This window comes from Tachysurus vachellii, chromosome 7, assembly GCF_030014155.1.
Source record: "Tachysurus vachellii isolate PV-2020 chromosome 7, HZAU_Pvac_v1, whole genome shotgun sequence".
Lineage (NCBI taxonomy): Eukaryota > Metazoa > Chordata > Actinopteri > Siluriformes > Bagridae > Tachysurus > Tachysurus vachellii.
In genome coordinates this window covers 7,044,138-7,072,043 of record NC_083466.1, presented here as the reverse complement: position 1 = coordinate 7,072,043, position 27,906 = coordinate 7,044,138, and the positions used below count along the sequence as shown (strand labels likewise).

The window sequence follows — 27,906 nt, the reverse complement described above, 5'->3', positions numbered from 1 at the left end:
TTCAGAGATGTTTTAGCTACTTCATTGGTTATAAGTTTCATAGTGCCAAAAGAAAAAAGGCATAACACAAAGGAACTGAAATTGGCTAATCATATTCCTTTACCTTCTCTCGCTATCATCCGAAGGAATGGGGCAAAACCAGGTTGAGTAATATGATGTTGTCCTCTGCCTGTGCGGAAAAGTATGGCTATCAATCACTTCTGCTGATTATTCCACTGCTAATGAACTGGAAAATAAAACGAGGCAAAGTGATAAAATAATAATTAGAAAAATAAACATGAAATGGACCTCTGAAGAAGATTTAGGATTTAGGAAGACAAATATTCCCCATGTAGCCAGAATGAAAGTGTGTAAAGCCAATGTAATGTCATACTTTATATAGCTTGGTAAGTCTGTTTGAGGTGGAGAAATGTTTATTTTGTGTGGTTGATCACTTACACAGTCGCTAATCATCTAACTGTCACGCCATTTTTGTACTAATGTTGCGTCAGTCAGCTGTATGGACAGATCATCATCAGTGAACATTTGAAGACTTCAGCAGGAAGGAATTAGTGTTAAGTTCAATTTGTCACATACACAGGCATGCAGTGAAATGCTTTAAGTTTTTGCATATCCCAGGCTATTATAAGCCTTGTGTTAGCCATAGTATGGCATCCCTGGAGCAGGTGAGGATAAGGACCTTGCTCACCCAACATTGATGTCTCAGCAGCATGTGGGCATGAACCCTGACCTTCTGATCAGTAACCCAAAGCCTTAACCACTGAACCATCTAGTCTGTGGTGAAATCAGTTCCTCAGGAGCTCTTGGTTGTTTAATTCTACTCAACTACAAACTTTAGACATTTAGACATTATTTCCTGTCCAGTGTCACTGATACAGTATAAGGATAAAGTTCACTTCTGAGGCTGGTTCCTCTCAAGGTTTCTTCCTCATATCATCTCAGTGAGTTTTTTTTCTTGCCACAGTCACCTCCGGCTTGCTCATTAGGGATAGATGTTAGAGATAATTAACATTAATTAATTATTAATTTAATCTTAAAGCTTCTTCGAGACAATGTGAATTGTTAAAAGCGCTATACAAATAAATTGAATTGAATTAATTATACAGAACAGTAATAAATAAACACATTTGTATTGTAGTGTTATACATTTTCCAGAAAAAAAATTATCATTGTTTATTATTTTTCATATTCATATCTTTCATTTAATATCTTATATTATCCAGTATGACAGGGAACAGAATCACTGGAAAGCTTAAAGGTGGAGAAAAATGTATTGGAAAATATCAACATAATCATATACTGTATTTCTCATATGCCATGTTTATGGAAGCCCATTTGTGGCACAGAGAAATAAAAAAGTAACTGTGACAATTCTGACTTTTTTTCACAATTTAGACATCCACTTAACACAGTACTGAAATGCTTCTTCTTCATATAATGGGCACATGTTAGAGTCTACTTTTCCTTGTTTACTGAGTGTTGTTCTTACCTAGCCTATTTCTAGAGAATGAGTGATGCTTTGTTGGTGCTGTCTTTTTAATTCACATGCTGAAAATAATCAATAATGTTTTCTATTCCATTCCATCTCTGGGTACTTCATATAGTCCATGATGCCATGTATGTTAACACGATTTTAAAAGCTTTTTGGGGAAAACCATTTTGGGGAAATCGTACCACAATGCATTTTTCTGGCATGCCTTAAACTAAATTTTATTTGCTATGTAGGTGGTGTTTAATGTGGGCAAAGTGGCTTAGGGGCTACCACATTTCCCTCGAACTTCCTGAATTTAATTCAATTCAATTCAATTTCATTTGTGTAGTGTTTTTAACAACAAAAACTCCCTTAAATGATAAGAAGAAGAACCCTTGAGAGGAACCAGTCTCATAAATTAGCAACTCATAAATTAGCTCACTATCAAGTTCATTTTAGATACAGAAACTCTTTCCTGCTGAAGCCTTCAAATACTCAGTGATGGAGATAAAGCATTTGTTATTTTTGTCTATTGATTAAAAGTTTGTTCTCCTCAAAATCCTCGCAAGATCGGCAACTTCTCTTCTAATGTCTGAAATCTTCATGATGTGGAACACAACTGGAGCTGGTACATCTCTAGATGCTTCAGGATCCTCACAGGGTTGGCTGCTTCTCTTTGAGGTCTGAAATCTTCATGAAACTAAACACAACTAGAGCTGACACAATCTCTATATGCCTCAGGATGAGTTGGGGTTTCAGGTCCTTCTCCTGGTTTCCGAGGGTTCCTCCAGGTACTTCGGTTTCCTCCCCACTCCAAAGATGTGTTATAGGCTGACTGTCATGTCTAAACTGTCTGCAGTCTGCATTTGTGTATGAATATGTGAGTGTGTGCCCTGCAATGGTGTGTCTAGGGTTTATCCTGCCCCAAGAACCCTGAGATAGGCCCCAGGCTTCCTGAAACTCTGTGTAGCATAAGCGAGACAGAAAACGGATGGTTGGATTGAGGTGGTGTTTCTAGATTTGTAGACTTGTCTACAGATGCTACTCTATTATTCAGACCTCCCTGTGATCCCTGGGAAAATATTTGCCTGTCTAACCATCTTCCTCACTGTGCATGTGGGCAAAATGCACTTTCATCCTCCTCCAGGCAGGTTCATTACAGCTGCAGTAGTTTTAAACATCTTAATTATACCTTTCACAGTGGATATGGGCATTTTCAGGCCTGTGCTATTGTTGGTAGGCAGCGCCTGATTTACGAAGGTCAACACACTGTTATCTCCTTTCATTTGTCTATTCTCTTGGTGATTGACTCAGGCAATTTGTCCTGTTTCACCTCATATTTATACCCTAGTGTAGCAGAAAGTCATGGATAACCACATTTTTTCTTTTACTTTAATTAAAAAGTGAAAATGTAAATGGGAACAAGCTTGTCACAGATCCGCTCAGTGCATGCCACATTTCCCAGCACAACGTGCACTGCTTTTGACTTTCCTTGTTCTCACATCCTGGTTGTGTCTCCACCCGTTTTATCATTTGCGTGTCTCTTTTTAGTTTAGTCTCCTGATTAGTTTTTTTTTCTTATATTGAAACCTCTCTGTGTGAGCCCTTTTTTGTGTTGTTCCATTTTATGCAGTATCTGCCTGTGTTTTATCCATTGCTCCAGACATTGAAGGTGATTATTGGCTTTCCTATAATAAACGCCATTTTATTTTAAATCCTAAGAATTTAAGAACAACGTTGAGGGATGCCATTAGTTGTAGCACACAAACAAGCAAACGAATAAAAAACAGAGAGTGTAAAACTGTCATTAGAATAAATAATACATTAGTCATAAAACTAATAGACAGCCAGTCTCTGTATAGATCAGAATGCAGAAAAAGAAAGCACTATCTATCTGTGTTTGCCCATATACCAGTCTATAGTGAGCAATCATCTGTAGTGGAGGTGGAAACCCTGTCACCATGGGTAATGGCTTCCATCTCTTCTTGTGTGAAGTGTGTAAAGGCCACCCAGTGCCCAGGAGCCAATTAAAATCCAGGGAAATGGCCCTGCTGCTTGACTTGATTGGTGTAGACCCCTCTTGATATCAGCTGCTCATCGCATTGAGTTTGCTCGGGGCCTTTGATCCCAGCCTCCAGTCAAATGAATCATTTCCCCTCGGCCTCGTGACCGCAGCTGGCAAGGAAGCTTCATGCTACGATGTGTAACACACCATCAGCAAGTAAATATGGCAGCACATACCTGATATCACACTGTCACATCTGCACCGGAAAAGAGCTTAACATGGAACTCGGTTGCTTTGAGCAGACATGCTTCAGCAATTACAGTAACAAAGCAGAGTGGGAACATATTAACAATTAGAATGAACGAATATAGCATGGATATCGTACTACATGTATGATAACTACGTAACTATATCACAGTTTTGGTACTATGATCACACTTACTTACAACTTTACATGTCTTAAAAAGGTGTTAAGTGTGAACAGCATTGTTCACTGAATTGCTTTCTAGGTGATTAGGACATTTTTTGTTATGCCTGAAAACACATTCATTTAAATCTGTTAATTTAATGTTCTAGATTTGCTATATAATTCATGTAAGTCAATTTTAGATTATTTGCTTAACACACTATACACTGTAGTCATACTGGCTGAAGAATACAGAACAGCTTTGGAAAGGTTTTGCACCAAACCATGCATTTATGTAAATTATTCAGCTAAAGGAAGCTCATCAGACAAGAAATTAGGTCCAGGCCTAGACACTTATGTTATTTATATTTAACCCTTTTTAGTCACGTAAATGCTTTTACTATTCAGTCTTGGACCTTTGTATGCAACAAGTTTTTATTTATTTATTTTATTTATTTCATTTGTTGGCTGAACTCTTATAAAACAAAAATATGTGGTGTACTTTAATAGATGACAATATAGTCATGGACATTGTGATATATATATTTTTAATACAATTAATAAGGAAAATATATTTTATATGCTGTGGTGTATATGCTGTATGTACTACTGTGGTATGGATGAAGAAGGATTTGTAAAGTTACAAAGGTTTAAATAATTGTACTGTTCTCAGTTCAGTCAGTATGTCACACTACCATTTCCACTGCACTCTCTACACACCCTTTTATTATAAAGCATGACTAAAAGACTAGCCTTAACCCAGAGGTCAAATTCTTTATGATTCCTCAAAGCAATGGCCTCTTGGGAAGTGTAGAGTGCATTAGTGCTTATTCAGTATGAAAAATGCTTAAATCTATGATTTATGTTAATCGCCAGTGTATATATATATGTGTGTGTGTGTGTGTGTGTGTGTGTGTGTGTGTGTGGTATTAAATGTCATTTTCATAAATGTAGGGCTACACACAAATAGAAAGATGTATACACAGTGTCCATGCTAATATTGTTCTTCTTTTTACCTCAGATTTTATTAATTGTTGACAAATCTAGATTTATACAATGATTATGTAATTATTGCATGCCTAGCAGTACACAGCCTCCGCAATACTTATTTTATAGACTATAATACATGGTTCATACATATTTCAATATACGATTATTATAATTATTATTATTAAAATCTATTATATTGTGAATACAATGAATTTTTTTTCATTATTGTAAGAGATTCTAGTAGTTAAGATGCGTTCAGGAAGTAAGAGGTACGACAGTTCATGAATCTTGACACAATATTCGAACCAAATTTCTTGTCACAAAAAATTAAAGCTGGAAAGCAGGGGTTAGGAGTGAGTGAGATCAGTCGAGCTGGGCTAGAATTATTTCCTTGTCAAGTATATCAGCTGAATAGAGTAGGTAATTGATGTGTATTTTTTATTATAGTGCATTTATTAAAGTTTGGACAGGGAATTATACAATCTATTTAAATGAACAGTCCCCTCTATTAAGTGAACAGGAATCCTCCATTCAAATTAGATTGTAGGCTACTCGAGCTTATCTAATGAATGGCTTAGTACACTATACGATAACCAACACGAAGCCTTTAATTTAATCTTCCGGTGCAGTAATTTGGCTCTCGCTTGGTAGACAAACAGCTCACACTAATTGATCTTAATTTATTTCCTTTTTTCTACAGCAAGTGGAAGTGGCCGTTATGAAAAGAAAAAAAAAAATTCTATTAGACACGTGTAGTCGGTAATTACCCTTTGCACACCTACTGGACACGTATTAAAAGGGGCTTACCAAAAAAGGTAACGATTACCTCTAGGTTTACTTGGAAATTAACAGGAAAATGATTTTAATGTACTTTTATGTCGTAATTATGGGTTTAGAATTTTTTTTGCAATGCATCCAAAATGGTCTTTTCTGTGTCAGTATCTACACTACAGCAAACGATTCAGTACATACTGCTCGGGCAAAAGATACCACTGATAATAATTCCTAATTATTCATTAAATCATCATTCAGACAGTAATTCATAATATGACATTAAAGCTGATAATTGAGGAGAGAAAAATACCAGACTAATGCTTATTTATTTTCCTGTTTTCCTGATTTAATTCACTTGCTTTACTTGCTAATTTACTTAGTTGCTTGCAGATTTAATCGAAAATGTTATCTTGTCAACTTCTAAGAAAGAACTAAAAATCTATACTAGTGTGCTTTTGTAAAATTCTTAGCGTTCTCGTGCCCCAAGAATGATCCAACTCTAAAAACCCTCAAGAAATGAACAATTTTTTCAGGTGTTATTATCTTTAATAACACCTGAAAAAATGTAGCAACAAGGTTAAATAACTACACCAGTTCCACACAGCTCTTCTGTGTCAGTCCCATTGCCATATGGTATAGCACGTTGTCCATTGTTTTAGCTCATCACCAACATATATAGTAGCTCATCACCAACATATATATATATATATATATATATATATATATATATATATATATATATATATATATATATATATATATATAAACCTACACACTCTGGCCATTCAGTTACGTTCACTCAAGAAAGTTCAGAGCAGTTCACACTGATGACCTTTTCTCTATGAATATCTAATTAAGCAAGCAAATGGACAAAACAAATCATTTCTTTGAGCTACAACATAAGAGCATTGAGCAAGATTTAAAGAATAAATTAATTTCTTGCCTTTAGATGATTTTTGACATTGAATATGCATAATTCACCCATGAGCTCTATGTGTATGTGAGTATTCTTATCGCTCTCATTTAGTTTGCACATAACCCTCAGCCCCTTGAGCATGTCACTTACAATATCAGTTACAGGATCACTAGGTGTGTTCGACTTCACACATCCCTGGCTTGGTACCACACACGTCTGTTGAATTTCTTTGTTCTTGAGGTGGTTACAGAGAACACCATGACGACGAATGTCATGATAATCTCAGGTGAGTGAAGCTGAAGCAGTTTTCAGATTGGATGAGCTCAGCTACCTTATATCTCATATCTCATGTCATACTTATCCAAATAAAACACAGATTCAGATGAATTGGTAACGTGGTTCAGGTTAACAGCTACTTTATGTGGCAAGCAGATGCGTCTGTGGTCGCAACGTTGTTAACAATTTTGATACTGATTTGTTTCATTTATTTCTAGATTAACCTGCATCAAGATTATTAAATCTAGTATTCGCTCATAATAATAAAAAAGAGGGACAGTTACTTCAAGGCACATGGAATACAATTCTTTCATATAACACATCATTATTCTCTATAATCCTATACTTTGTTATTGCTGTGCAGGCAGTCCAGACCTCTGGCCACATTCATGGTTCAATAAACTCTTGTTTTTTAGTGTTAGATAGAGTCTACTAAATGACCTGAATGCCGTGACTTAAAAGAATGATATTATCTATTTAGCATGGGTTTGCATAGCATCACATTTTTTAATAAAAGGATTTTTTTTTATCAGTTTTATCAAGCAATAGTCCAGGATCATGCCATTTCTTCCTAATGAATGAGAATGTGCAGAATTGCAAATTTACATATTTTACATATTATTCACCAGTAATTACAATACTGTTTTATTTACAGTGGGTTCTGCCATAAATCGTGTTTCTGTCTCTGCTGGGTTCTACTGTTCCTTGTCAATGTTTCATGTCTCATGTTTCATGTTTCAACTTCATAGTGCACCTAGACACCTGGACACACACACAACATACACACAAGCCCTCAGCTGCATGCCCTCAGGTGCAGGAAGGACCGTCCTGAGTTCCTCATGCTATTCTGCATTCACTTTCATTCAGTTTTGAATCGAAGTGCTGAATCTCATTCAGCTGTGTCAGGAGTTCCCAGAACGAAGGTGAGAATACGGAGCATATCATCTAACGTGGACTGAATCTCCTCTGGCAGTAGTGTTGGAAATCAATTGCACATTTGGATGGCAAGTAAAGCTCTCAGTAGAGCTGTCTCTGTTATCCAGATCAATACACGAAACAGATAATCACTCGGCCATGTTTAGCCATCCTATCCGGGAAGCTGTCCTTATCCTTTTTCGTGTGGGCTTGCCGTGGTATACGGTCTCTGTAAAAGGGCTGAGAATAATAATGTACTGCTGCTGCTGCATGGTAATGCATGCGTCATCTTTTGTCCCAAGCGCCCTCTGTAGGCTAAAGAAGGATGTGCAATAAAACTGGCAAGAATCTGTACATATAAAAATGTGATAGATAGATAGATAGATAGATAGATAGATAGATAGATAGATAGATAGATAGATAGATAGATAGATAGATAGATAGATAGATAGATAGATAGATAGATAGATAGATAGATAGATGCATTCATTCTAAACAGTTTATGCATGAGGGTCTGAAAACTAACCTTAAGCCCATTATATATAAGACATTACTCCCTTTCCTCATCTAGTTATATGCAATAGACAAAGTGTTTCAAACTATCTGCTTATAGATATTTTATTACCGCTTGCGGATAGAGACAAATCCTGTTGTAGCATGTTTGGGAGCTATGGCAAGCACCATTTCACAAAGGAGCTGCTTTATAAAACGAACCCTACTGTTTATTCGCAGCGAGAAAGAGCAAAGGAGAGAACAGTGAGGAGCTTATGCAATCCCACGCCGGATTAAATAATAAGCAAGGCGCTTTATTTTTGCAGAGGAGGTAAAAGAGCTTTAAACACCTGCTCCTCTTCCGATTGAAATGCCAATCTGTTCCTTGTCTGTCTCAGCCAGATCTGAGGAAAGAAGATTAACATACATGTGTGATCCTACAGAGTGCATGCTTTAACCCCTCCTATGGTGCTGTGATGCCTGTGGCCTCGGATGAATGGAGGAAAAAAACAAGGGGAGAGAAGACAAGAGAAGAGACACATTTACACATTGCTCCCTCTCTCCTTCCTGGCAAAGCCTGGGCTTTTGGCCAAGCCTCACCACAAGGATATTTTACCCTGAGAGCTCAAGGATCTGTGGGGCAGTTTTGCACTGCCTGTGTTCAAGTGCCCTCATCTATATAGGTTCCAAAATAAAAGCAGGAAGAAAAAAAACATGTAGAAAGCCAAGCCAGAGGCTCTTCTTGTGTTGAGAGCGACTCTCAAAGCAAGGAGAATTACCCCTCAGAGGCGAGTTCTCAATTTAGCCCGAGGATGCCTTAGCAGTTGAAACCAAATCTATCTTAATGAGACGCTGGGAAGAAGAAAAATGCCCCCTTGACCCCTGATACCTTAGTTACGAAAACTGATTAGACAAGCCTCAGTGTTAACAACATAAACACATTCTGTCACACTGCTGTACAAATGACAATTTTACATGCCTAATTAAACTCTGTATGAACTGTGACTGACTGACTCTCATCTACTTCAACTGGGCACAAAGAGTGATTTGAAATGCACATACACTACAATCATGAATGTCTAAACAACTTAAAACAAACCAATCACCACGGTCTGATTTCAAATGTTTAGGATGGATTTCTTAGCAATACACCTGAACAACTTAATCCCTTGACTAAATATTATGAAAGCAAACAGCAATGAAGAACAGACAAAGACAACACAGCAGCAAACACAACCAGCAAACATGTCGCAAACTTTAATTAGCTTCTGAAGATACTGCTAATATAGAGCTGAATCGCACACAATGTTCACGCTTTAAATTTATGTTCTGTGTATAAACCAGACCGCAGGCACTTAAGTCTTTAAGGAGCTACGTTAATATTTAAAATTGACACCTTCATGAAATCAGTGCAATGATTAGGATTCAGTGATTTGTTTAATGAGATGTGTTTAGGCTTGAGATCCAAGATCTAGGTCAGCGGTCACCAACTCTGCTTCAGGAGATCTTCCCTCCTGGTGATAAATAGACAGATGGCCTGAGATAGCCAAGATCTCCAGCGTTGCCTTCCTAATTCTACACACCAAGATCTTTATTCCTATTAGCTGTATCAGATAAATAAAGATTTGTATTTAAGGGGTGTGGAGATCTAAGGCAGGGGTGTCTAACCCCATTATTGTAGATCTATCATCCTGTAGCATCCTGTAGCATTTATTTCCATACTACGTATCGTGTAAAAATGAAATGAAACGAATCTCAGTGGTAGATACACAGAACTAAGCATTTAGATTCATTATTCACACCAATCTATAAGCTGTTAGAGATCATCAAGCAGGTTTCTAGAGAGTTCCAAAGCCCAATCCGTTTGATCTGATCCAGCTAATCATGTAATCTGATTATCTGGAGCAGGTGTGTTGGATTGTGGTCATAAACTCTGGAAAGGGGTTGATGATGTCTGATCTAGAGCATCCGTGTTTAGAAGAAGCATGCATACCCAAACTGCACTCCTGTCTCTGCTCTGTGCCTTTTCCTTCAGCTTGGAATGACAGGAAGAGATCTTGCCCCACTCCTGGATTAAGTAGGCTAGTTTAACGGGATGGACGCTGTCCTTTTCAGCACCTCCTCATCAGCATCAGCATCAGCATCAGCATCCTCTACGGGCTGGGGAAAAAGGTCAGCTGCAGAAAAGGTAATCCGGTCATGATCATGACAAGCTGTGCGACGCGTATTGCGCAATCACGACACGCCGATAAGCTCACGTGCAGTTACAGCGGCTTACTTTAGATCTTTAAAGTTTTCCTTTGAAGTGTGCAGGCAGCGCAAAGATCGCACGCGCGGGGGCAAAACACAGATCCGCACGAGACCACAAGGTGGAAAAAAGAATAAATCCACTGGGAGCATGGCTCTCCTCGGTGCGCGAGCGTTATCCACCTTAGAGCTGCCTCCTACTGAGGAAAAGCCTCAGTGCTTCCCGTGCGTCAATCCAACACTCTGTATAAAACCTTATATATACAGCCTACAGTCCATCCCTGCTCGAGCTCCACAAGCGCGCGCGCAAGCTCCGAGAGCGGGAAAGCAACTCTTTCTTTTCAAAGCGCTCTGTCCGGGCGAGAGATGGAGCCCCGCCCACTGCGCTGTGATTGGCTGAGCAGCATAATAGGTGGGGAAATACAAAGAGAAGGAGAGTGAGAGAGTTTTAGCCTTGAAGCTAAAGCTGTGTAATGGAAGTGAGAAACAGTTTTCTCCCAAAACGATTTAGTCAAATTTTCTAAGCTGCACAATTGCTTCTGACTCCTGGCAAATATCAATTCATACTGAATTGTCTGAAAATGTCTGCCATGTTATTTTTATGTATCTAAAGGTCACGTAGGGGCCAAAACCAAGATCACAATTTTTACAGAGGCCCCTGTTGAAAAATCCTAAATGTCCCTAAATGACATATTCACACACTATGTAAATGTGAGCGAATGACATACTGTACTTACTCACTACTTACTCACTACATACTCACTACATATTCACTACATACTCACTATGCAACCTGCAGTTTAGTGTATGAATTTTAGAAGGGTAGCATCGTGTCAAATGCAATACTAAAGGTTTTTACTGACCACTCAATATTCTCGGGTGACAAGAGATCTTAAAAAGTTTTTGTAATTGTTGTGGGCGTAAATAACACTAACGCTAGCAGTCTTGTTTTTACTGACCAGAATTAAACACACGTAATACAAGACTGCTAGCGTTAGCGTTATTTACGCCCACAACATTTACGGAAACTTTTTAAGATCTCTTGTCACCCGAGAGTGTTGTTAGGGGGACGAGATAACGTGAAGTGTCCTCTTTATGAACTATACAATATGCCACCTTTTGTCTTTGTTTGGTTGAATAAGTCAACATTCATACAGCTAACAGCTAACCTTACCACCGCTAGCCGTTTCATTTTATACTCAATGGTATTTGAATCGAACATTTTATTGTTAACTGGTAAGAAACAGCATCTGTTCCTGTGTCTAAAAGCTTAACAGGAATTTGAAGAAATTCTCTGATGTTTGTCTCGTCCTGATTGTTATGGTGCAATGGTTGAAGTTTTGATCTTGCATCATCTACTGTTTCAACGTTTGGAATTCAACAACTGCCCTTAGGCTTTCATTAAAAAGTAAGTTGGAAGTACTGTAATTGGGTTTTCTTTTTCTTTTCTCAGTACAGGGATTGTGTTGAAACTGTAGTAATCACAGATGCTAGACTGGATGTGGCGGATAGAGTTTCATGTGCAAAAGCTCTGGAGTATTCCATTATAAAGTGCATATATAAGTGCAGGCAAAGAAAATATAAGGGCTGTCTTTGTTTTTTGTCTCTTAAAACAAACATTTTAGCCTCATTATATCTTCATCCCTTCAAGGCTTCACTTTTATATGTTAGACTACAGAGAGACATTCTAAAAGTAGTTAAAGTAGAGTGCAGTGCTCTGGGAATAAAACATTTTATAGCATATTATTTTTAATGAACAAATTCTTTTTGGTCTTCTTTTAGTTTAAAGTTAACCTACAAGGCTTGCCATGCACTTCTTTTTTAAAAATAATGAAAAAGAAAATCTGTGCTACTCGGATTACTTTTTGAAATGCTTTTATTATTCAGAATGACATGAGGATTTTCCATCAGCTGCTTGTAGTATTCACAGTCGACTGAAACGGGAAAATGGCATATTATTTCATTCATCTGTTATTGTATGAGCATTATTGCACTTTCAGCAGCTGAAGTGTAATGGTTCACACCTATGTAATCAAAAAAAGCCAGAAATCCAAAGGAAGTTATAATGTAGTAAAATATGAAATTTATAACGTAACCTGATAACATGAAATTTCAGTTTATATATAGTTTGAAGAAACTGAAATGAGCTAAAAGTGAGAAATATATATATATATATATATATATATATATATATATATATATATATATATATATATATATATATATATATATATAAATAATATATAAATAATATTACATTATATATATATATATATAATGTAATCATTATTTATATTTTTAAGGGTTAATCCTTAGACTGCATACATTTGCAAGCACACAATAAAACCACATGCCAGATCAATGAATATATTTTATTTCATTTTTTTTTTTTTTTGATAGAATTTTTGATTTGGTTACTAGATATAATTATTCATTTGAATAGAAAATCTAGGTCTTAAAAAGATTTTTCTTGAGAATCTATTTTAAAATGAGATGAAAGTGACTTCAGCTGTACTTATACTGTAACTATTGTATTATTCAAGCCAGATTGTGAAGACATAAGTGTTCTCCATCAAACTGCAACTAATAATAGTAATATAATAATAATAATAATATAAGTAACAAATGATCCCACAACTATGGGATATTTAATACTAAGTAGTCTAATAGTATAGTCTAAAAGTACTGTAAGTACTCATAACTTATAATACTGTAATTTTAAAAACAAGTCATTAACCTAAGTGTACATAATCACTTGAAAACATATCAGTTGAAAATTATTTGTAAAACAAAATCTATAATAAATCATTAAATGCTTTTAAATGGATTTATAAGTAACTATATGTTATTTAAATGCCATTATATAAATAAATGCAACTATGTAAATATTCAATATATTATACTGCAAAATATCTTTAGATATTAAAGAAAAGACCGAGAAACATGCATGGATTTGCAAATACTACACTACAAACAAACTGAAGAAATATAAACCATACACTGGGATAAGATGTTACAACCTACACACAAAATAAAAATGCTCAGGAGGCATGCTGAAAATACCAGTAAGCAAACAGGAAGAGTTCCTGTTCATGAAAAAAACACATACATCGTAGTACAACATAGAAACCACCAGATACTGTAAATGCACAGAATGATCAGCCAAAGCTCTTTCAGTCTCTTAATATCATATCCAGCCATCCATTTTCTGTAGTGCTTCTTCTGCACAGGGCTGTGGGAGGGGACAAAAAGGAGGACATCCTGGACATGGCGAGAGTCAATTGCAGGGCACAATCACACATACCCACACTGTGGACAATTCAAAGATGCCAATAAGCCTACAACATATGTCTTTGGACAGGGAAAGGAAACCCTTGAAGCAAAGGGAAAACATGCAAATTACAAAAACACACACACACAGACACACACACACACACACACACACACACAAACACACACATACACACACAGAGGCTTGAATCAAACCCCCAATTGTGGGGGTGTGAAGCAAATGTGCTAAACAACCATGCCCCCTCAATACCATATGTTTCCTGTAAGTACTATTACTGTTATTATTGCAAATGCTAATACTGATGTGACAAGCTTAATTTTCAGACATTATAGTTATTATACAGTCTGTTTCCTTCTAGTGAACCTCTTTAGCAGGGTCTCCAATCTTATCAGAAACAGACCAGTATAATTGCACGATTTTGTTCCACCAAGGCCAGAGCCACACCTTACAGTCAACTGAAGGCCAATAGCAACTAAATTAGGCCACTTTCCTTATCTAATTTGATTAAAATGACCAATTGTGGTGGGAAACGGCACAATCTGGCCACACTTAGTTCTTGTTGACTCTGGTAATATGTGCTAAACACAGTTGAATGAGCTCTCCTTTTGTTCTAATTGAAGTGTTTGCGGCATATCATTCATCATCTCTCCCTGGACATGATATTACAAACATGTCAGCACTCTGTCTGTGCCAGAGGCATTGTAATTTCACAGTCTGTATAAACCTCACTGGTCTCATGTATTTCTTTATTTCTGTATACACAGGGTAAGTGCCATGTGCACCATTTGGCCCAAATATTGTGGTGGAAATGTTAGTATCTATCAAATAAATTGAAAGAGAGATAAACACCTCTCATTATATTCAGCAATAAAGTTACAGTTGCCTCAAATTTAGTGGTGATATAAGATTTTAGCCTATTGGTTATATTACATGGGAAGATAGGATGGTCATACTATATTGTCTTCATCTTTGGGCAGGAGTTCAATTTTCCAGCTCTTTGCTCTATGGTAGGTTAACACGTTCTCCTCATGTTCATATGGGTTTCCTCCAGGATCTCTGTTCTCCTCTGCATGTCCTAAACCATGCAGGAAGTGCGTGTTGGGTTTGCATGGTGCACTGCAATGGTCTGGCATCTCATCCTGTGTGAATTTTCTCACCTTGGAACTAATATTCCTGGGATAGGCTCCAGATCTACAATGACCATGACCAGGATAAAACGGTTACTGAAAGGAAGTGATTGAATGAGTGAGAGAATATTTTACAAGCTGAACAGAAATCCTTTAGCAAATATTTCTCAAGGGACTTCATGTAATTGTGCAAGTGTCGATTAACAGCGAAGTGGTCAATGCATATCCGAGTATAATTTTATCTGAGAGTTTTTTGGCACTATTTATATAATGCAAGATTTGAGGTCATAAACGGTCAAAATGGCCATAAACTGGGCATGAAAAATACCAGGCAACATTTTTCCAATTCTCAGCTGCCTAGTTTCAGTGAGTCTGTGCCAACAGTAGCTAGACTGCTGCTGTTGTCCATCCAACTCACGGTCCGAATGTTTCTGAAGATGCTTTTCGGCTTAGATGAAATGAGTGTTTATTTGAGTTACTATAGACTTCCTCTCAGCTCAAACAAATCTGGCCATTCTCCTCAGACCTCTCTCATCAACATTGTGTTTCACACCATTCTATGTAAACCCCAGAGACTGCTTTGCATGAAAACCCCAGGAGATCAGCAGTTTCTGAAATGCTCAAACCAGTGCATCTGTTTACCTACAGCCACCACACACACTCTCACACACACACACACACACACACAAACACACACACACATTCTGTTGTTTGATATGAATAGTACCTGAAGCCTTTGCCGTGTGTCTGCATAACTGTATGCATTTTCATGCATGGCTGCTGCCACATGATTTGCTGTCTGAATGAATGCAGTAACGTGCAGATGTACATCTGTTTCTAATAAAGTGGACAGTGAGGGTAATAAGGAGCACTTGCATTAGCATTAAATCCCTTATATTTTGTTGGTCTGTCCTTCTGCAGAGGAAATGTAGTCAAGCTAATTTGGCTTCAGATAAAATAACTGAAACACGGCAGCATGCCGAGTTTTCCTCTCCTTCATGATTTCAGCCCCAAAGTCATGGCTGTGAAGCAAAGGCAATTAAGGTGTATAAATATGTAAATATGTGCAGGACATCTCAGCAGAAGCCAGGTAATGACATTTTCCCAGCCCTCGTTTGGCAAATTCCCAAGTTGGCCCCCAAATTAGAAACCTTAATGACAACCAATAAGGTACAGATGGTCAAAGTCCGGACGACGCCACTCTCTGGGTCTCCTTCTGCTGCTCCCTTTCTTACTATTACAAGCCAGAGATACATCACCTTAGCAGCTGCAAAAGGCTCCAGGGACTCATTGTGGTCTAAAGGAGAAGGTCAAGGTGTGGTGATGTTTGCGAGTGAGATCATGGCACCCTGTGTGTTTTAGGACAGCACTAGTGAAATGGTCCAGGTGATTCATCTTGGGGAGGTAGGTACAGGTGGCAAAGGCACCCCATGGCTATTTATCTTCTAAAGCTGCCATGGAAGGTGCAATCTCTGCAGACTGAGCTGGCAGCTGTCCCCACTCCTCTACTTCTGCTTTTATTTCCCTCTCGCATATATTTAGGTCTGTCATGCAGGGTTTCATTTCAATGACTAGAAAGGAAATCGTGCTCTTGCACGAATTGGACATGTCCTTTGAAAAAAAAAAATGTAAGTCATAATCCAGAATCAAAAAAAGAAGAAGAAAAGCATCATGCAAAAAGATGATCTCATCCGAAATGAATGTGATATGAATGTATTAAAAGAGCATTAAGAAGAAAACCGTTAAAGATATAGCTTTTAAAGATGAGGCCGTATTAATAATACAAATATGATTTACATTCTCGCACGCCTCGCATTGTGCACGTGATGTTTGTGCCAAATTTTATGGAAGCTGTTTCACATTACAAATGGTAAAATGTCTTTCGTGTCAGGATCTCGCAGTACACATATATCAGCTTCTGGCCTCACAAGCTTTGCATTGTTGTTGAAGGGGCCTGTGTTATTATTTCTGACAAGCCTTTACAAGCTCCCTTACAATTATAACTGTGTGCATGCTGCATCCTTTCTCGGCCATAATAGCACTATATAATGAGGTAGGATTATTTGTAAGAATAGCCTAAGGATTCTTTACTCTTTGGGGAAAGTGTAAAAGGATGGATATGAAGCTAAAAACGCTTAATTCTAAAGTATATAGAACAAGTGAACATGGGAATATGTTAAAGAGAATTGCAAGAGTTTTGATTTAAACCTTATTTAAAACTCATCTTGAAAGGAGCTGACACTGGAGACTCCTCCCAAAAGAAAAGAAAACTTCACTGTATTCAATTCAATATTATTTGTATAGCACTTTTAACAATAGGCATTGTCTCAAAGCAGCGTTAAAGAAATTTATAAAAATCTGCATGAAAATGACATAGATGAAATTTTATTTATATTTACCCCAATGAGCAAGCCTGAGGCAATGGTGGCAAAAAAATAAATAAATAAATAAAAAATAAAAAACTCCCAGAGATGACATGAGGAAGAAACCTTGAGAGGAGCCAGACTGGACTTTTATCCCTGGTTAAATAAAGGTATAAAAAAAACAAAAAAAAAAAAAATGGAGCGTGTGATTATAAATAATGTCCTTTTTACAATATCATACCATATCATAATATATCAAGGATAGCACTCTTAATCTGTTTACGTGGGGGATCCTTGGGGGGATGTGGTAGCTCAGTGGTTAAGGCGTTCGACTACTGATCTGAAGGTCATTGGTTCAAATCCGAGGTCCACCACGTTGCCACTTCAGGGCCCCTGAGCAAGGCCCTTAACCCTCAATTGCTCAGGTGTATAAACTGAAATAAAGATGTACTGTAAGTCACTCTGGATAAGAGAGTCTGCTAAATGCTGTAAATGTAAATGTAAATGTAATAAAAGTCTCAAATTAATGACAAATCACAACATCAACACCTTCTGTCCAATCAGAATGGAGCATTCAGTGGAGCTGTAGTATAACAACACATTACCGATGAGTCATATAATTTATCTCTTTAGTGTAATTAAGGTGTAATTAAGGAAAATATGATGTCTTGTGGATTTAAATGATTTCTAAAGGATTTCCAAGCTGAAGAAATACAGTATATGAGAAGAAACTCATCATATGGTTTAAAATGAGTGCGCATACAATGTAGTAGGTACCGTAAAGTGTATTGTTAGCAATATGTGAGTATTTACTGTGTGCTCTGCTAGAGTCAATTTATCATCTGTCTCACTAGTGCTATAAAAAAATTGCATATTTTTATTTCTCTCATAAACACGATCTATAAAGCAAAATGATAATCCTGAGAGAAGCTGTTTTCACGATCAGGAGCTGAGCACATTTCAAGTCTTTATTATTTGCATCTGGAAGTCCAGGTTCATCTCAGAGCTGAGTGGCGATGAATCATTCAGTGATTCGGTGAGTCATGTCATGTTATTAAAACAAATTCTTGGGAGATTTTATTATTTTTTTGCTTTTTTTATTCAGTAGTTTTACTTACGTCCTGCTTAGCTATAGGACATTTTAGGACATCAGCTATAGGGCATATAGGACTTTTCCAGATGTTAGGTCTCGTCTGATATGGTCATTTTAATTTGTAGTCCATTATTCTGACTCCTTTTTAATTGTCACATCCCTGATTTGGAAAGTGCATCCTTTGTAATGAACAGTGATAGTCTATTAAAAAGGTTTTTATTTTACATTTGTCAATCTACAGAACATATAGGATGAGGTTTACAGCATGGTGATTATATCTTGCCACATTATAGCTCTGTGCTTTTCAGCATGATCCTGAGCTCAGGTTACTCTGTGTGTGGAGTGGTTTTCCTTCGGGTTATCAGATTTCCTCCCACTTCCCCAAAACCCTGCGGGTAGGTGGATTAGCTATGACAAATTTCCCCTATGTGTGTAAGGGTGTGAGATAAAATCTGGTTCTACTGCAACTGTGATTAGGATGAAGCAATTACAGAAGATTGATCTGATTGATCATTGGTGGTACAGTTGTTTAGTGGTAGGCACATTTTCCTTGAACCTCTTGGTTCAAAAGTTGAAGTCTACACTGGTTGTTTTCATTCATTCATTCATTCATCTTCTACCGCTTATCCTACCTCGGGTCATGGGGAGCCTGTGCCTATCTCAGGTGTCATCGGGCATCAAGGCAGGATACACCCTGGACGGACTGCCAACCCATCGCAGGGCACACACACACTCTTAGTTACTCACACACTCACACACTCACACACTAGGGACAATTTTCCAGAGATGCCAATCAACTTACCATGCATGTCTTTGGACTGGGGAGGAAAAAAACAAAAACAAATGATTTGAAAATGGGGTTAAAAACAAATGATTTGAAAATATACATCTCTGTACATAGACAGAGATGTATATTTCCAAATCATTTGTTATTAACTATCATAGTCCCCTGAGATATTATTGGGTCTGGGCACAGATCTGGCACAGAGAACTCGAAATCTCATTTCAAAAACTTCAGATCCACTGAGTAGCTTTCCAGAGCTGGCCATCCAGCCAAAGTGATTAAATGTAGAAGAAGCTATTTAGTCAGGAAGGCTGAGGAAGGACCTGACCTGTCACACTCACTGAACTTTGTGTAGCGATAACAAAACCTGTCCCCAAACCGTCCACCAGTCAGGACTTTATGGTAGAACAGCCAGATGGAAGCCACTCTTTACTACAATGCACATGACCGCTTGCTTGGAGTTTGCCTAAAGGCAAATGATCTTCAGAGTGTAAAAAATATACATAAATATTCTCTAATCCGGTGAAACAAAGAATGAGCTGGCCTGAATGCCAAGCGTTTCATCTGGAGAAAAACAGGCACTTGGCCAACTGTATCTCTACAGTGAAGCACGGTGAGGATGTGTTTCAGCCACAGATACTGTGAAGCTTGTCAGGATGGAAGGAAGGATGAACAGATCAAAGTACAGAGAGAACATTGTGGGAAAACTGCTCATAACCCCTCAGGGCTTTACATGATCTCATTCCAACAGAAAAGAAGTAAAGTTTCACTTTCCAGCACAACAATGACCCAAAACTAACAAAACAATACAGGAGCAGCTTCGAGAAAAGTTTTAGGTGAGAAAGAGACCTGAAACTAGCAAAACATGCTCCCTCTTAAAAGGTCATGCAGAAGAGATTAGTATAAAATACATTAACAGGATTTATACAATGATTATAGGGTCAGATCCAAAGAAATGATAAATAAAGGTATATTTCCCTTTCTCAACAATTTGCATATCCAATACTTTTAACATTATAACTCTTCATATAAATTCAAACTGTGTGAATTTATTTCTTCACCAAGAATGTGTTTCCAAAACCACCCAAATTCCTACATTATGTTTCTATCAACAGAAGAGGATGCTCAACAGTCACTGCATGTACGTTTTAGATGAGTTTCTTCACAAAACATGATCTGGCATATCCACTTTCAATAAAAGGGATATATCCTGGCAGAATGAAAGGGCTTTATATTGCTAACATGTACACCAACTTTCTCAGCTACAAAACTATTTTAACCTACAAATTTGACTCTTTACAGTCTTATTTATGTAGTCTGAAGAGTTGTTGGATGTTTCGATGAGATTGGAATCGTCTTCTTCAGAGGCTACGTCAGTGTAAATTGCCGGAGAGAGAAAGTTGAAAGAACAAGACACCAGTGCATCTTGGGAGTGAATACAACCAAATAAAAGCCTAGCCACCTACTCTATCTGTCTTTAATGTAATCTTCTCAGAAAGCTATTCGCATCCTAACACCGATACAGTTGTCTATTTTGTATTTAAATCCAAAAGTTTAATTAATCCAATCGCCTGAGATCCTCTTTTTATAGATGAATAGTATTAATTTGTTTTGGATCAATGTATCTATTTACGTATGAAAAAATATCCTCAGTAAAATCTACTTACTCCACTTAAGACTCATTATTTATTCAGCTGAGAGATGGCAGTCAGCCTCGTACCTATTTGCTTCACCGTTATCTGCTGATAAATGCACGAGACTATATATCATGTCCACCTAAATTCTTCTAAACATGCTGAGAAGAGACTTATTATGTTCCTAAGGTAAAACTGGACTAGCTCAGGCTTTAGCATCTATAGGCAAACAATTTAAATCACAGAGGCACGGGTGAAGGCAACATGCAGTGAAATCCAGAACTGGGGTGTTGGCTGCATATTTTATGATAATATGCCTGAATGAATGGGATATCTAATCAACATTTTATTTCCCTAATAACATGTTTAGCAAAGCACCTGGCAGGAGCAGTCGAGCAGTACAGAGGTGACTTCTATCATGTGTATTCATGCTCATTCATGTTCAAATAGCAGCTGTGCCATTTGCCCAGGGTTCCCTAAAGAACTAATTTGGCTGCATTTTCTGTTTTTAATTTCATGGGATGTGTCCTATTTTGTTAAACCACCCAGTTGGTGTTTTGGAGCATAGTTGCATGTTTAGCAGGGTCGCTTCAAGATGCCTCGTAGCCGTACTTTGTAAGTCACCTAGCGGCCTAGTTTTCTAGTGCTACTTCTCTAGACTTATTTATATTCACCGTTAAAGCTTCCACTAAGGATTTATACTGTACATTTTGATATGTTTGACTTTACCTGTGCTCGTGGTGTGAACCTTCAGTTTAGCTCTTTTACTTGATAATAAATAAAGCAATCCATTGAATCATGACGGTTAGATCTGGGAATTAATTTAACTAGTTTTCAAAAAGACCCACAGAATTGCATGTTTTGGCTAAATAAATAAATTTTCAATACAAGTCAAGGTTTTTTTTTATAATCAATACATTTATTCATGTGGCATAGAGCGGTAGGCTGAAGCATAAAAAATGTCAGTCACACAACTCTCACAGGGAAAAAAATAAACACAATAAATAAGAATCAAACAGAACTAATGAAAAATGTTTTCAGCGAGTGAAGGTGATGTGATTGGATGAGAGTTCTTAGAATAAAGTCGAAGAATAAAATGATAATTATGTCCACCGCTGTGATCTTAAACTTCATACAAATTGAGTTGTGGAAATACTTATGAATTTGTAACAGAGTCCAAGAGTACATTACCACTCATAAATCATTGTTAAATCCACTGTTACAAGTATACACACACACACACACACACACACACACACACACACACACACACACACACACACACACACATATTAAAATGTGGTTAAGGTAATAGCATGTTCATTGTTTTTTGTAAAACTACGCAAATTAATTGAGGGTTTTGATTAAAAAAAACATAAGTGCTAATTATAATAACTATTAAAATTAAATTAAATTTGATTTTTTATCTCTATTCCATTTCATTTTTGCCAATTTAGTTTTCACTCAAATATATGTTGTACTCTTTTAACATTTTATTTTATATAATGAAAATCCAGGGAACTAAAAGTAAACTAAAACGACCACAACATTGCCTCAGGGAAGAAAAAGGTGTTGCTCACTAAGACCAGTAATAATGTTAAAAGTGCTGTTAAGATGGCAGCTGTAGTTTAAAAGTGGGGAGTGAGATGCTCCTTTTTCCATCCCTGACTGCCCTCACAGTTCAATTACAGTGTAGGTCAAATCTGGAATGAGTAGCATGCCCTTTCATCCCAAAAAGTGCTTCACAGTTTGTTAAAGTCTTGCTGCAGCGTTGGAAGCGGATCAAGGTTTCACAACGAGATCATTGTCTTGCACCTGCTCTTCTAGCCTTGCACCTGCTGTTTGCCTCCAAAAGCCACTTTTTCCTTCTTCCACTTCTCCAAGTGGAGAGATAAACACTTCGAGCTGTGACTTTGCAGCTCATATGTGTCATGTTTCCCCAACACACATATCCCACTTACTTGCTTGTACATAGTAATGTATGTTTATAATGTTTAGACATGGCTTCAGTGTCCTGGAGAGTATGCTATTCATCTGTTATGTTTTTCTCAAAGTGAAATGAATACAAATGGCTGAAAGGATATTGGCATGTGGCTAAATCCTGCATGTACAAGCTTACATTTTTTATATTCATTCCTCCCCTTCATTCCCACAAAGAGGGAATACACCGTCCATCATATCACAGGGCAAACCACACACACACACACACACACACACACACACACACACACACACACACACACACACACACAGGGCAATTTCTAGGCGACAATCCTTTTACCTGTGTTTAAAAATGATTTTAAATAAATGCACTTTTTACAAATGTGCACTCTGTAATTAATGCATGATTGTTAAAGTGAAATATAGAACTGAAAGTCGCGTAGTCAGGCCTATTTTGGTCAGGCACATCCTCCGCGTCCTCACTGCATCGACAGAAGAGTGTTCAAATGGCTGCGCGTGGAGAGGCTGAGTAACCGAGTGTGATGCTGATGCTGCTCCGGTATATCACCGGATCTCTCCGAGCTTAAACTCCAACACGCCAGACACATTTATTAATCATTCAGAACCGTTTTGATCATTCAGTCGCCGTTTGGTTTCTTCTCGGAGCGTAACCCTGCGTATCTTCTCTGTCTCCGTCTCTGTCTCCTCCTGTGGAAGCATCGCGCGCAGAAAAATGGCTCGGTGCTCGCGTCCTCTCGTCGCCATCCTCTTCCTCGTTTTCTTCTCGGCGTCTTGCGGTCTGAACAGCGACGACGATCCGTCTCAGGATGCAGAATGCAAGACGAAAAGCGTGACCGTGTCGGCGCTGCCGTTTCTCCGGGAGAATGACCTGAGCATCATGCACAGCCCGTCGGCCTCCGAGCCCAAGCTGCTCTTCTCCGTGCGCAACGACTTCCCCGGCGATGTCGCGGTGGTGGACGACCTGGAAAACACCGAGCTGCCTTTCTTCGTGCTAGGTAACGTTTTTTGTTTTTTTTTACTGATACGTTTTTTCCTTCTCGCTGTCTGACCCGAGAGTAAATAAACGTATTAAACACAGGCCTTTGTTTTGTAGTTAAATAACAGCAGCATCTTATCCTCAGGCCTGGCTGATAAACACTCGGTATAAAACAGCTATGCTACTATTAACACTACGTTTGTGTGAATATGCTAATTGTCTACATTTTATACACAGCTTTAGGAGTTGTGTTGTTTTTGCAGGAGACGTTCTTTTCTTTGCACAAACAACAAACAAACAAACAAACAAACAAACAGCGCGTGCACGTTTGGTTAACACGAGCTGCAGTGCTTGGGCTCATACAAAATTTTATGAATAGTCCTTGTGGACAAAGGTGCTCTTATTTTAATTTTAAACATACTGCATGGTGTCCCATGGGTCTTACTAGGAGAGAAAGAAACAAACTAAAGCTTTATTGCTTTGCAGATCGTGGTGTATATAAACAAGGCAGTTACATTCCTCAATAATACCTAATATTAGCTGCATATACCTGTGGTTTCAAATCTGAAGCAAAATATGCTAGGGTTAGGGACAGCCTAGGTGTCATCATTCAGTTTGTCCTGTTAGTTCACATCAGACTACTAATTGTGTCTTATTGCTCAATAACAATAAGGGCAGCATGTGGATTGATGAGCCAGTTGGCCACTGTCCATGGTGCTGATATTTCATTTCTCATCTCTTCACAACTCCAGGGTTCTCTGTTTGATCTGCTATGGAATTAGGCTCTCAGTGCAGTCTTCCTTAAATAGAATCCATTCCACAGAATCCAGTTGATCATATAAAATATTTTTTATTAAGCGCATTATCATAGGCTCAGGAGACCACCCTTAGTTAGAACTTATTCCCCCTGAGTGCATCTCAACATGGCTCAGGTAACAAGAATATTTATAACACTAGAACGTACATTTCCTGAAGAAAATGTGAATGGTGCTTGCACGTGGCAAATCCCGGAGGCTAGTCGAGACGAGCATGTGACGTCATCTGAATACTCTTGAGAAAGTTTTCCTCATTGTGCTGAGTGTTTTGATATGTCACATGACCATGTTGTGCTAATTTTTTATTTTGACGTGACATCATGTAACATCACGTGACATCATCAAAATATACGTGAGGAAGTTCCCCTCATTGTTGTGAGTGTTTTGATATGTCACATGTCCATGTTGTAAAAAGTTTTTTGATTTTGCATATTTTGGGGGCGGGGCTGTGGCACAACCGAAATGCCAGGCGGTACACCAGTTTAAAAGTTTGTTCAGAGTATCACTCTAAAGGAGCTGGCCGAGTTTGGTGTAGATAGTTTGAAAGCTTGTCGAGTTATAAACCTCCAAAATTTATAATGGGAGTCTATGGGAAAAAAGGACTTTGAGACCCGGTACCGGAAGTATTGGTATTCGGATTGCTTATAAAAGTCATAGCACACCTCTCCTCAATGATCCGGTCGAATTGACACGTCATTCTTGGGTCTAGGACAAAAGCTGCGGGACAAGTTACGTGCCGAAGTTTTGTCCGGCACAATAGTAATAATGTTGCTTTGCAAGCACCATTAACTAGACTTCCACCTTCATTTCCTTAATTAACAAAGAACTCAGCTTCACACTGGTATAAAAAATAAATAAAAAAAAGCTATATAATATATGATAATATATAATATATAAGAAGACAAGCAAGAACTTTGGCTTCAAAGACAAAAACAAGATCTGATTAGCACTTACGGCCTTGGATGTAACTCTCCATGGCACTGCATTGTCTTTGAGAACCTTTTATGCTTACTGTTTTATGCTTACACTCATTCATGTCAAGTCAAACAAAGAAAAGCAAGTAAACCCCATGAACACCAGTATGCTTATTTACGTAATTGTTCATTAAATGTTTGCATGGATAAAAGCAAGACTAATTAAATCACCACAAATCCTGTGCAGATCTTGCATAAAGTTGCAATGGTTTTTAGTTGAAGAAAAACAAGTAAGTGTGCCTTTTCAGACCTGAGAGATTCAACAGACTTGATAAACTGATGCCATGCTCACTTTACGTAAGTAACTGTTTGAGACATCTAGTTTCTGCCAAAATCGGTTTGTAATTCCTAACCTTGTGTTCCCAGGATAGTCTCTGGGATACTGGTACAGGTTTCTGTTCAGGATAAAAAGGTTGCTGAAAGTGATTGAATGACTTTCTGCTCTGTTAGTTTCTTTGGAGTCTTCATATCAGCGTATGTTTATCAAGCAAATCTTCTGAGTAATCCTGCTTGGCACTGACATATGGACTCGTGTGAATGATATGAAAGTGAAAGCAAAGAAATAGTGCAGGTATTATTATATAGCAAGAATATAGCAAATACATGATCAAGTTCCTCTTGTATTGTAGCAGAAGTATAAAGTTTTTTTATTCTGCCCACAGGCATGCACCGATCCCATTTCATTTTATTTTTAGCCAGTGTCTCTATCTGGATATCTGAAAATCAATTTCTTAATCATTTTATCAGCTCTGCAGAACATCAGAAACATGAAGGTGACATGTGCTCAGAGAAGTTGTCTTATTCAACTTCACAGACGTTAACAGCATAAAATATGCCAGGGTTAGTTTAGAAAATGTCACATCTGATCTGATTCTGTTCCAGCGTATCAGGCCAGTGTCACTCCGGCAGAAGTAGTCTGTATCAGACATGCAGTCCTTTTAAACTATCTAGTACCTGACCCCTGAGAGAGCGCGAGATAGAGAGAGAGAGAGAGAGAGAGAGAGAGTGAGAGAGAAGGCAAAAAATACACTCACAGAATGCGAGATCTCATTGAAAATATTGTCTGTGGGATTGTTAACTACACATGATACTGAGAGTTTTCAGACAGTGCTGAAAAGAAGAATTATCTGTGGAGAATGTGCAGTGCTAGTATGCTGTTCGAGTAACTCAATGTTTGTAGAAGTTCAGATAGTGCTCAGTAGTGCTACTCTCTTCGTGAAAAAAAAAGGTGGTGACAGATGTGTTGGGTCTGGCGCTCTTGCTTGGCAGTTCCACGGCTGTGACAAGGTTGTCATTTTGAATGGCGCCAGGTAGAGCAGTCTGAACAGGTCTGAAGCAGGAAATAATGACTGGTGGTAACTTCGACTTGCTCCTGTTAAAAAGGGGAGAAACAGACACATACACACAAGAGTCTTGGGACACTAAAATGTGTTTCTTATGTCATCGTTGCTGTGGGTGTTGTTGCAAGGTCGCTGTGGTGAGCTTGTCTTGAAGAAACTCACTGGCAGTGTGTTATGACTATATTCAGCATTGCTTTATTTGTATCTATTGTGCCTGGCATGGTGAATGGAATGGTGAATATTTAGCAAGATATTTTTTGTTACACAACAAACTCATTATATTTATTTATTATTAATTTATGTATGCTAATTGATGTTAAGGGGTAATACCTGCTGTCATTAAAGTAGCCTAAGTATTATTATTATTTTTTTTTTATTTAGTTAACATACAATAGTTGGAACATTGTTAAACATATCCTTTAAACAAGTATTGATTCAGTTGTTCACACTAACTGCTTTACCTTGTTCAGGGTCATGTTGAGTCTGAACCCTGGATCTCTGAGAGTGAGGTGAAAATCCATCCTGAATGAGACTCCGGTTTACTGCATGGCACAGTGCACACACATTCACACCTAGTTAGTGCAGCCAATCCACCTACTGCCAGGTCTTTGGGAGGTAGCTGGAAACTGAAGAACCCAGAGGAACCCACTCATATGGGGGAACATAGAATCTCCACACAGACCTGTTTCCTGAGCTCACGATTTAACTAGGGACCCTGGATAATGAGGTGGCGACGCTACCCAATTGCACCATTGTAGTTTCGACAATTTAAATTTTGATGCTGTTTAGTTTTAAGCTGATCATATGAAAAACATATGAAGATCATATAATCAACAAAATACACTGAGCTGATGAAATCAGTCTGTTGTGAAAATTGAAACTGAGCCTGGTGTTGCGTATAATAAACCTAAAATTTTCTTGAAATGAAAGACTCACTATTGCTCCAAACTTTTTAATGAAAAACTCCAAGAGGGACTTGTATGCAGTCTGACGCAGCACATTCCCTCATATTGGAATGCATGAAGCTATGCATATTTATAAGTAGATACCAACA

The 27,906-nt window shown here is 37.9% G+C and overlaps 2 protein-coding genes across 5 annotated transcripts in view; one reads left to right on the top strand and one right to left on the bottom strand.

Moving 5' to 3' along the window:
* brinp2 (bone morphogenetic protein/retinoic acid inducible neural-specific 2) overlaps positions 1-10,770 on the bottom strand; it is a 107,142-nt gene extending 96,372 nt beyond the window's left edge. The window contains exons 1-2 of one of the 2 annotated variants that reach the window (XM_060873414.1): positions 10,524-10,770; positions 10,239-10,422 (exon numbers count right to left, since the gene is read on the bottom strand). The gene's annotated coding sequence lies outside the window, so the exon portion shown is untranslated. Of the gene's footprint in view, positions 1-10,238 lie in introns of both variants that reach the window. The other variant, XM_060873413.1, reaches the window with a different exon arrangement.
* A 12,473-nt stretch (positions 10,771-23,243) lies between these two features.
* astn1 (astrotactin 1) overlaps positions 23,244-27,906 on the top strand; it is a 244,587-nt gene continuing 239,924 nt past the window's right edge. For all 3 annotated transcript variants that reach the window (XM_060873956.1, XM_060873957.1, XM_060873955.1), the window contains exon 1: positions 23,244-23,742. In XM_060873956.1, coding sequence (XP_060729939.1) covers positions 23,460-23,742 — 283 coding nt within the window. In that variant the 5' untranslated portion in view covers positions 23,244-23,459. The remainder of the gene's footprint in view (positions 23,743-27,906) is intronic.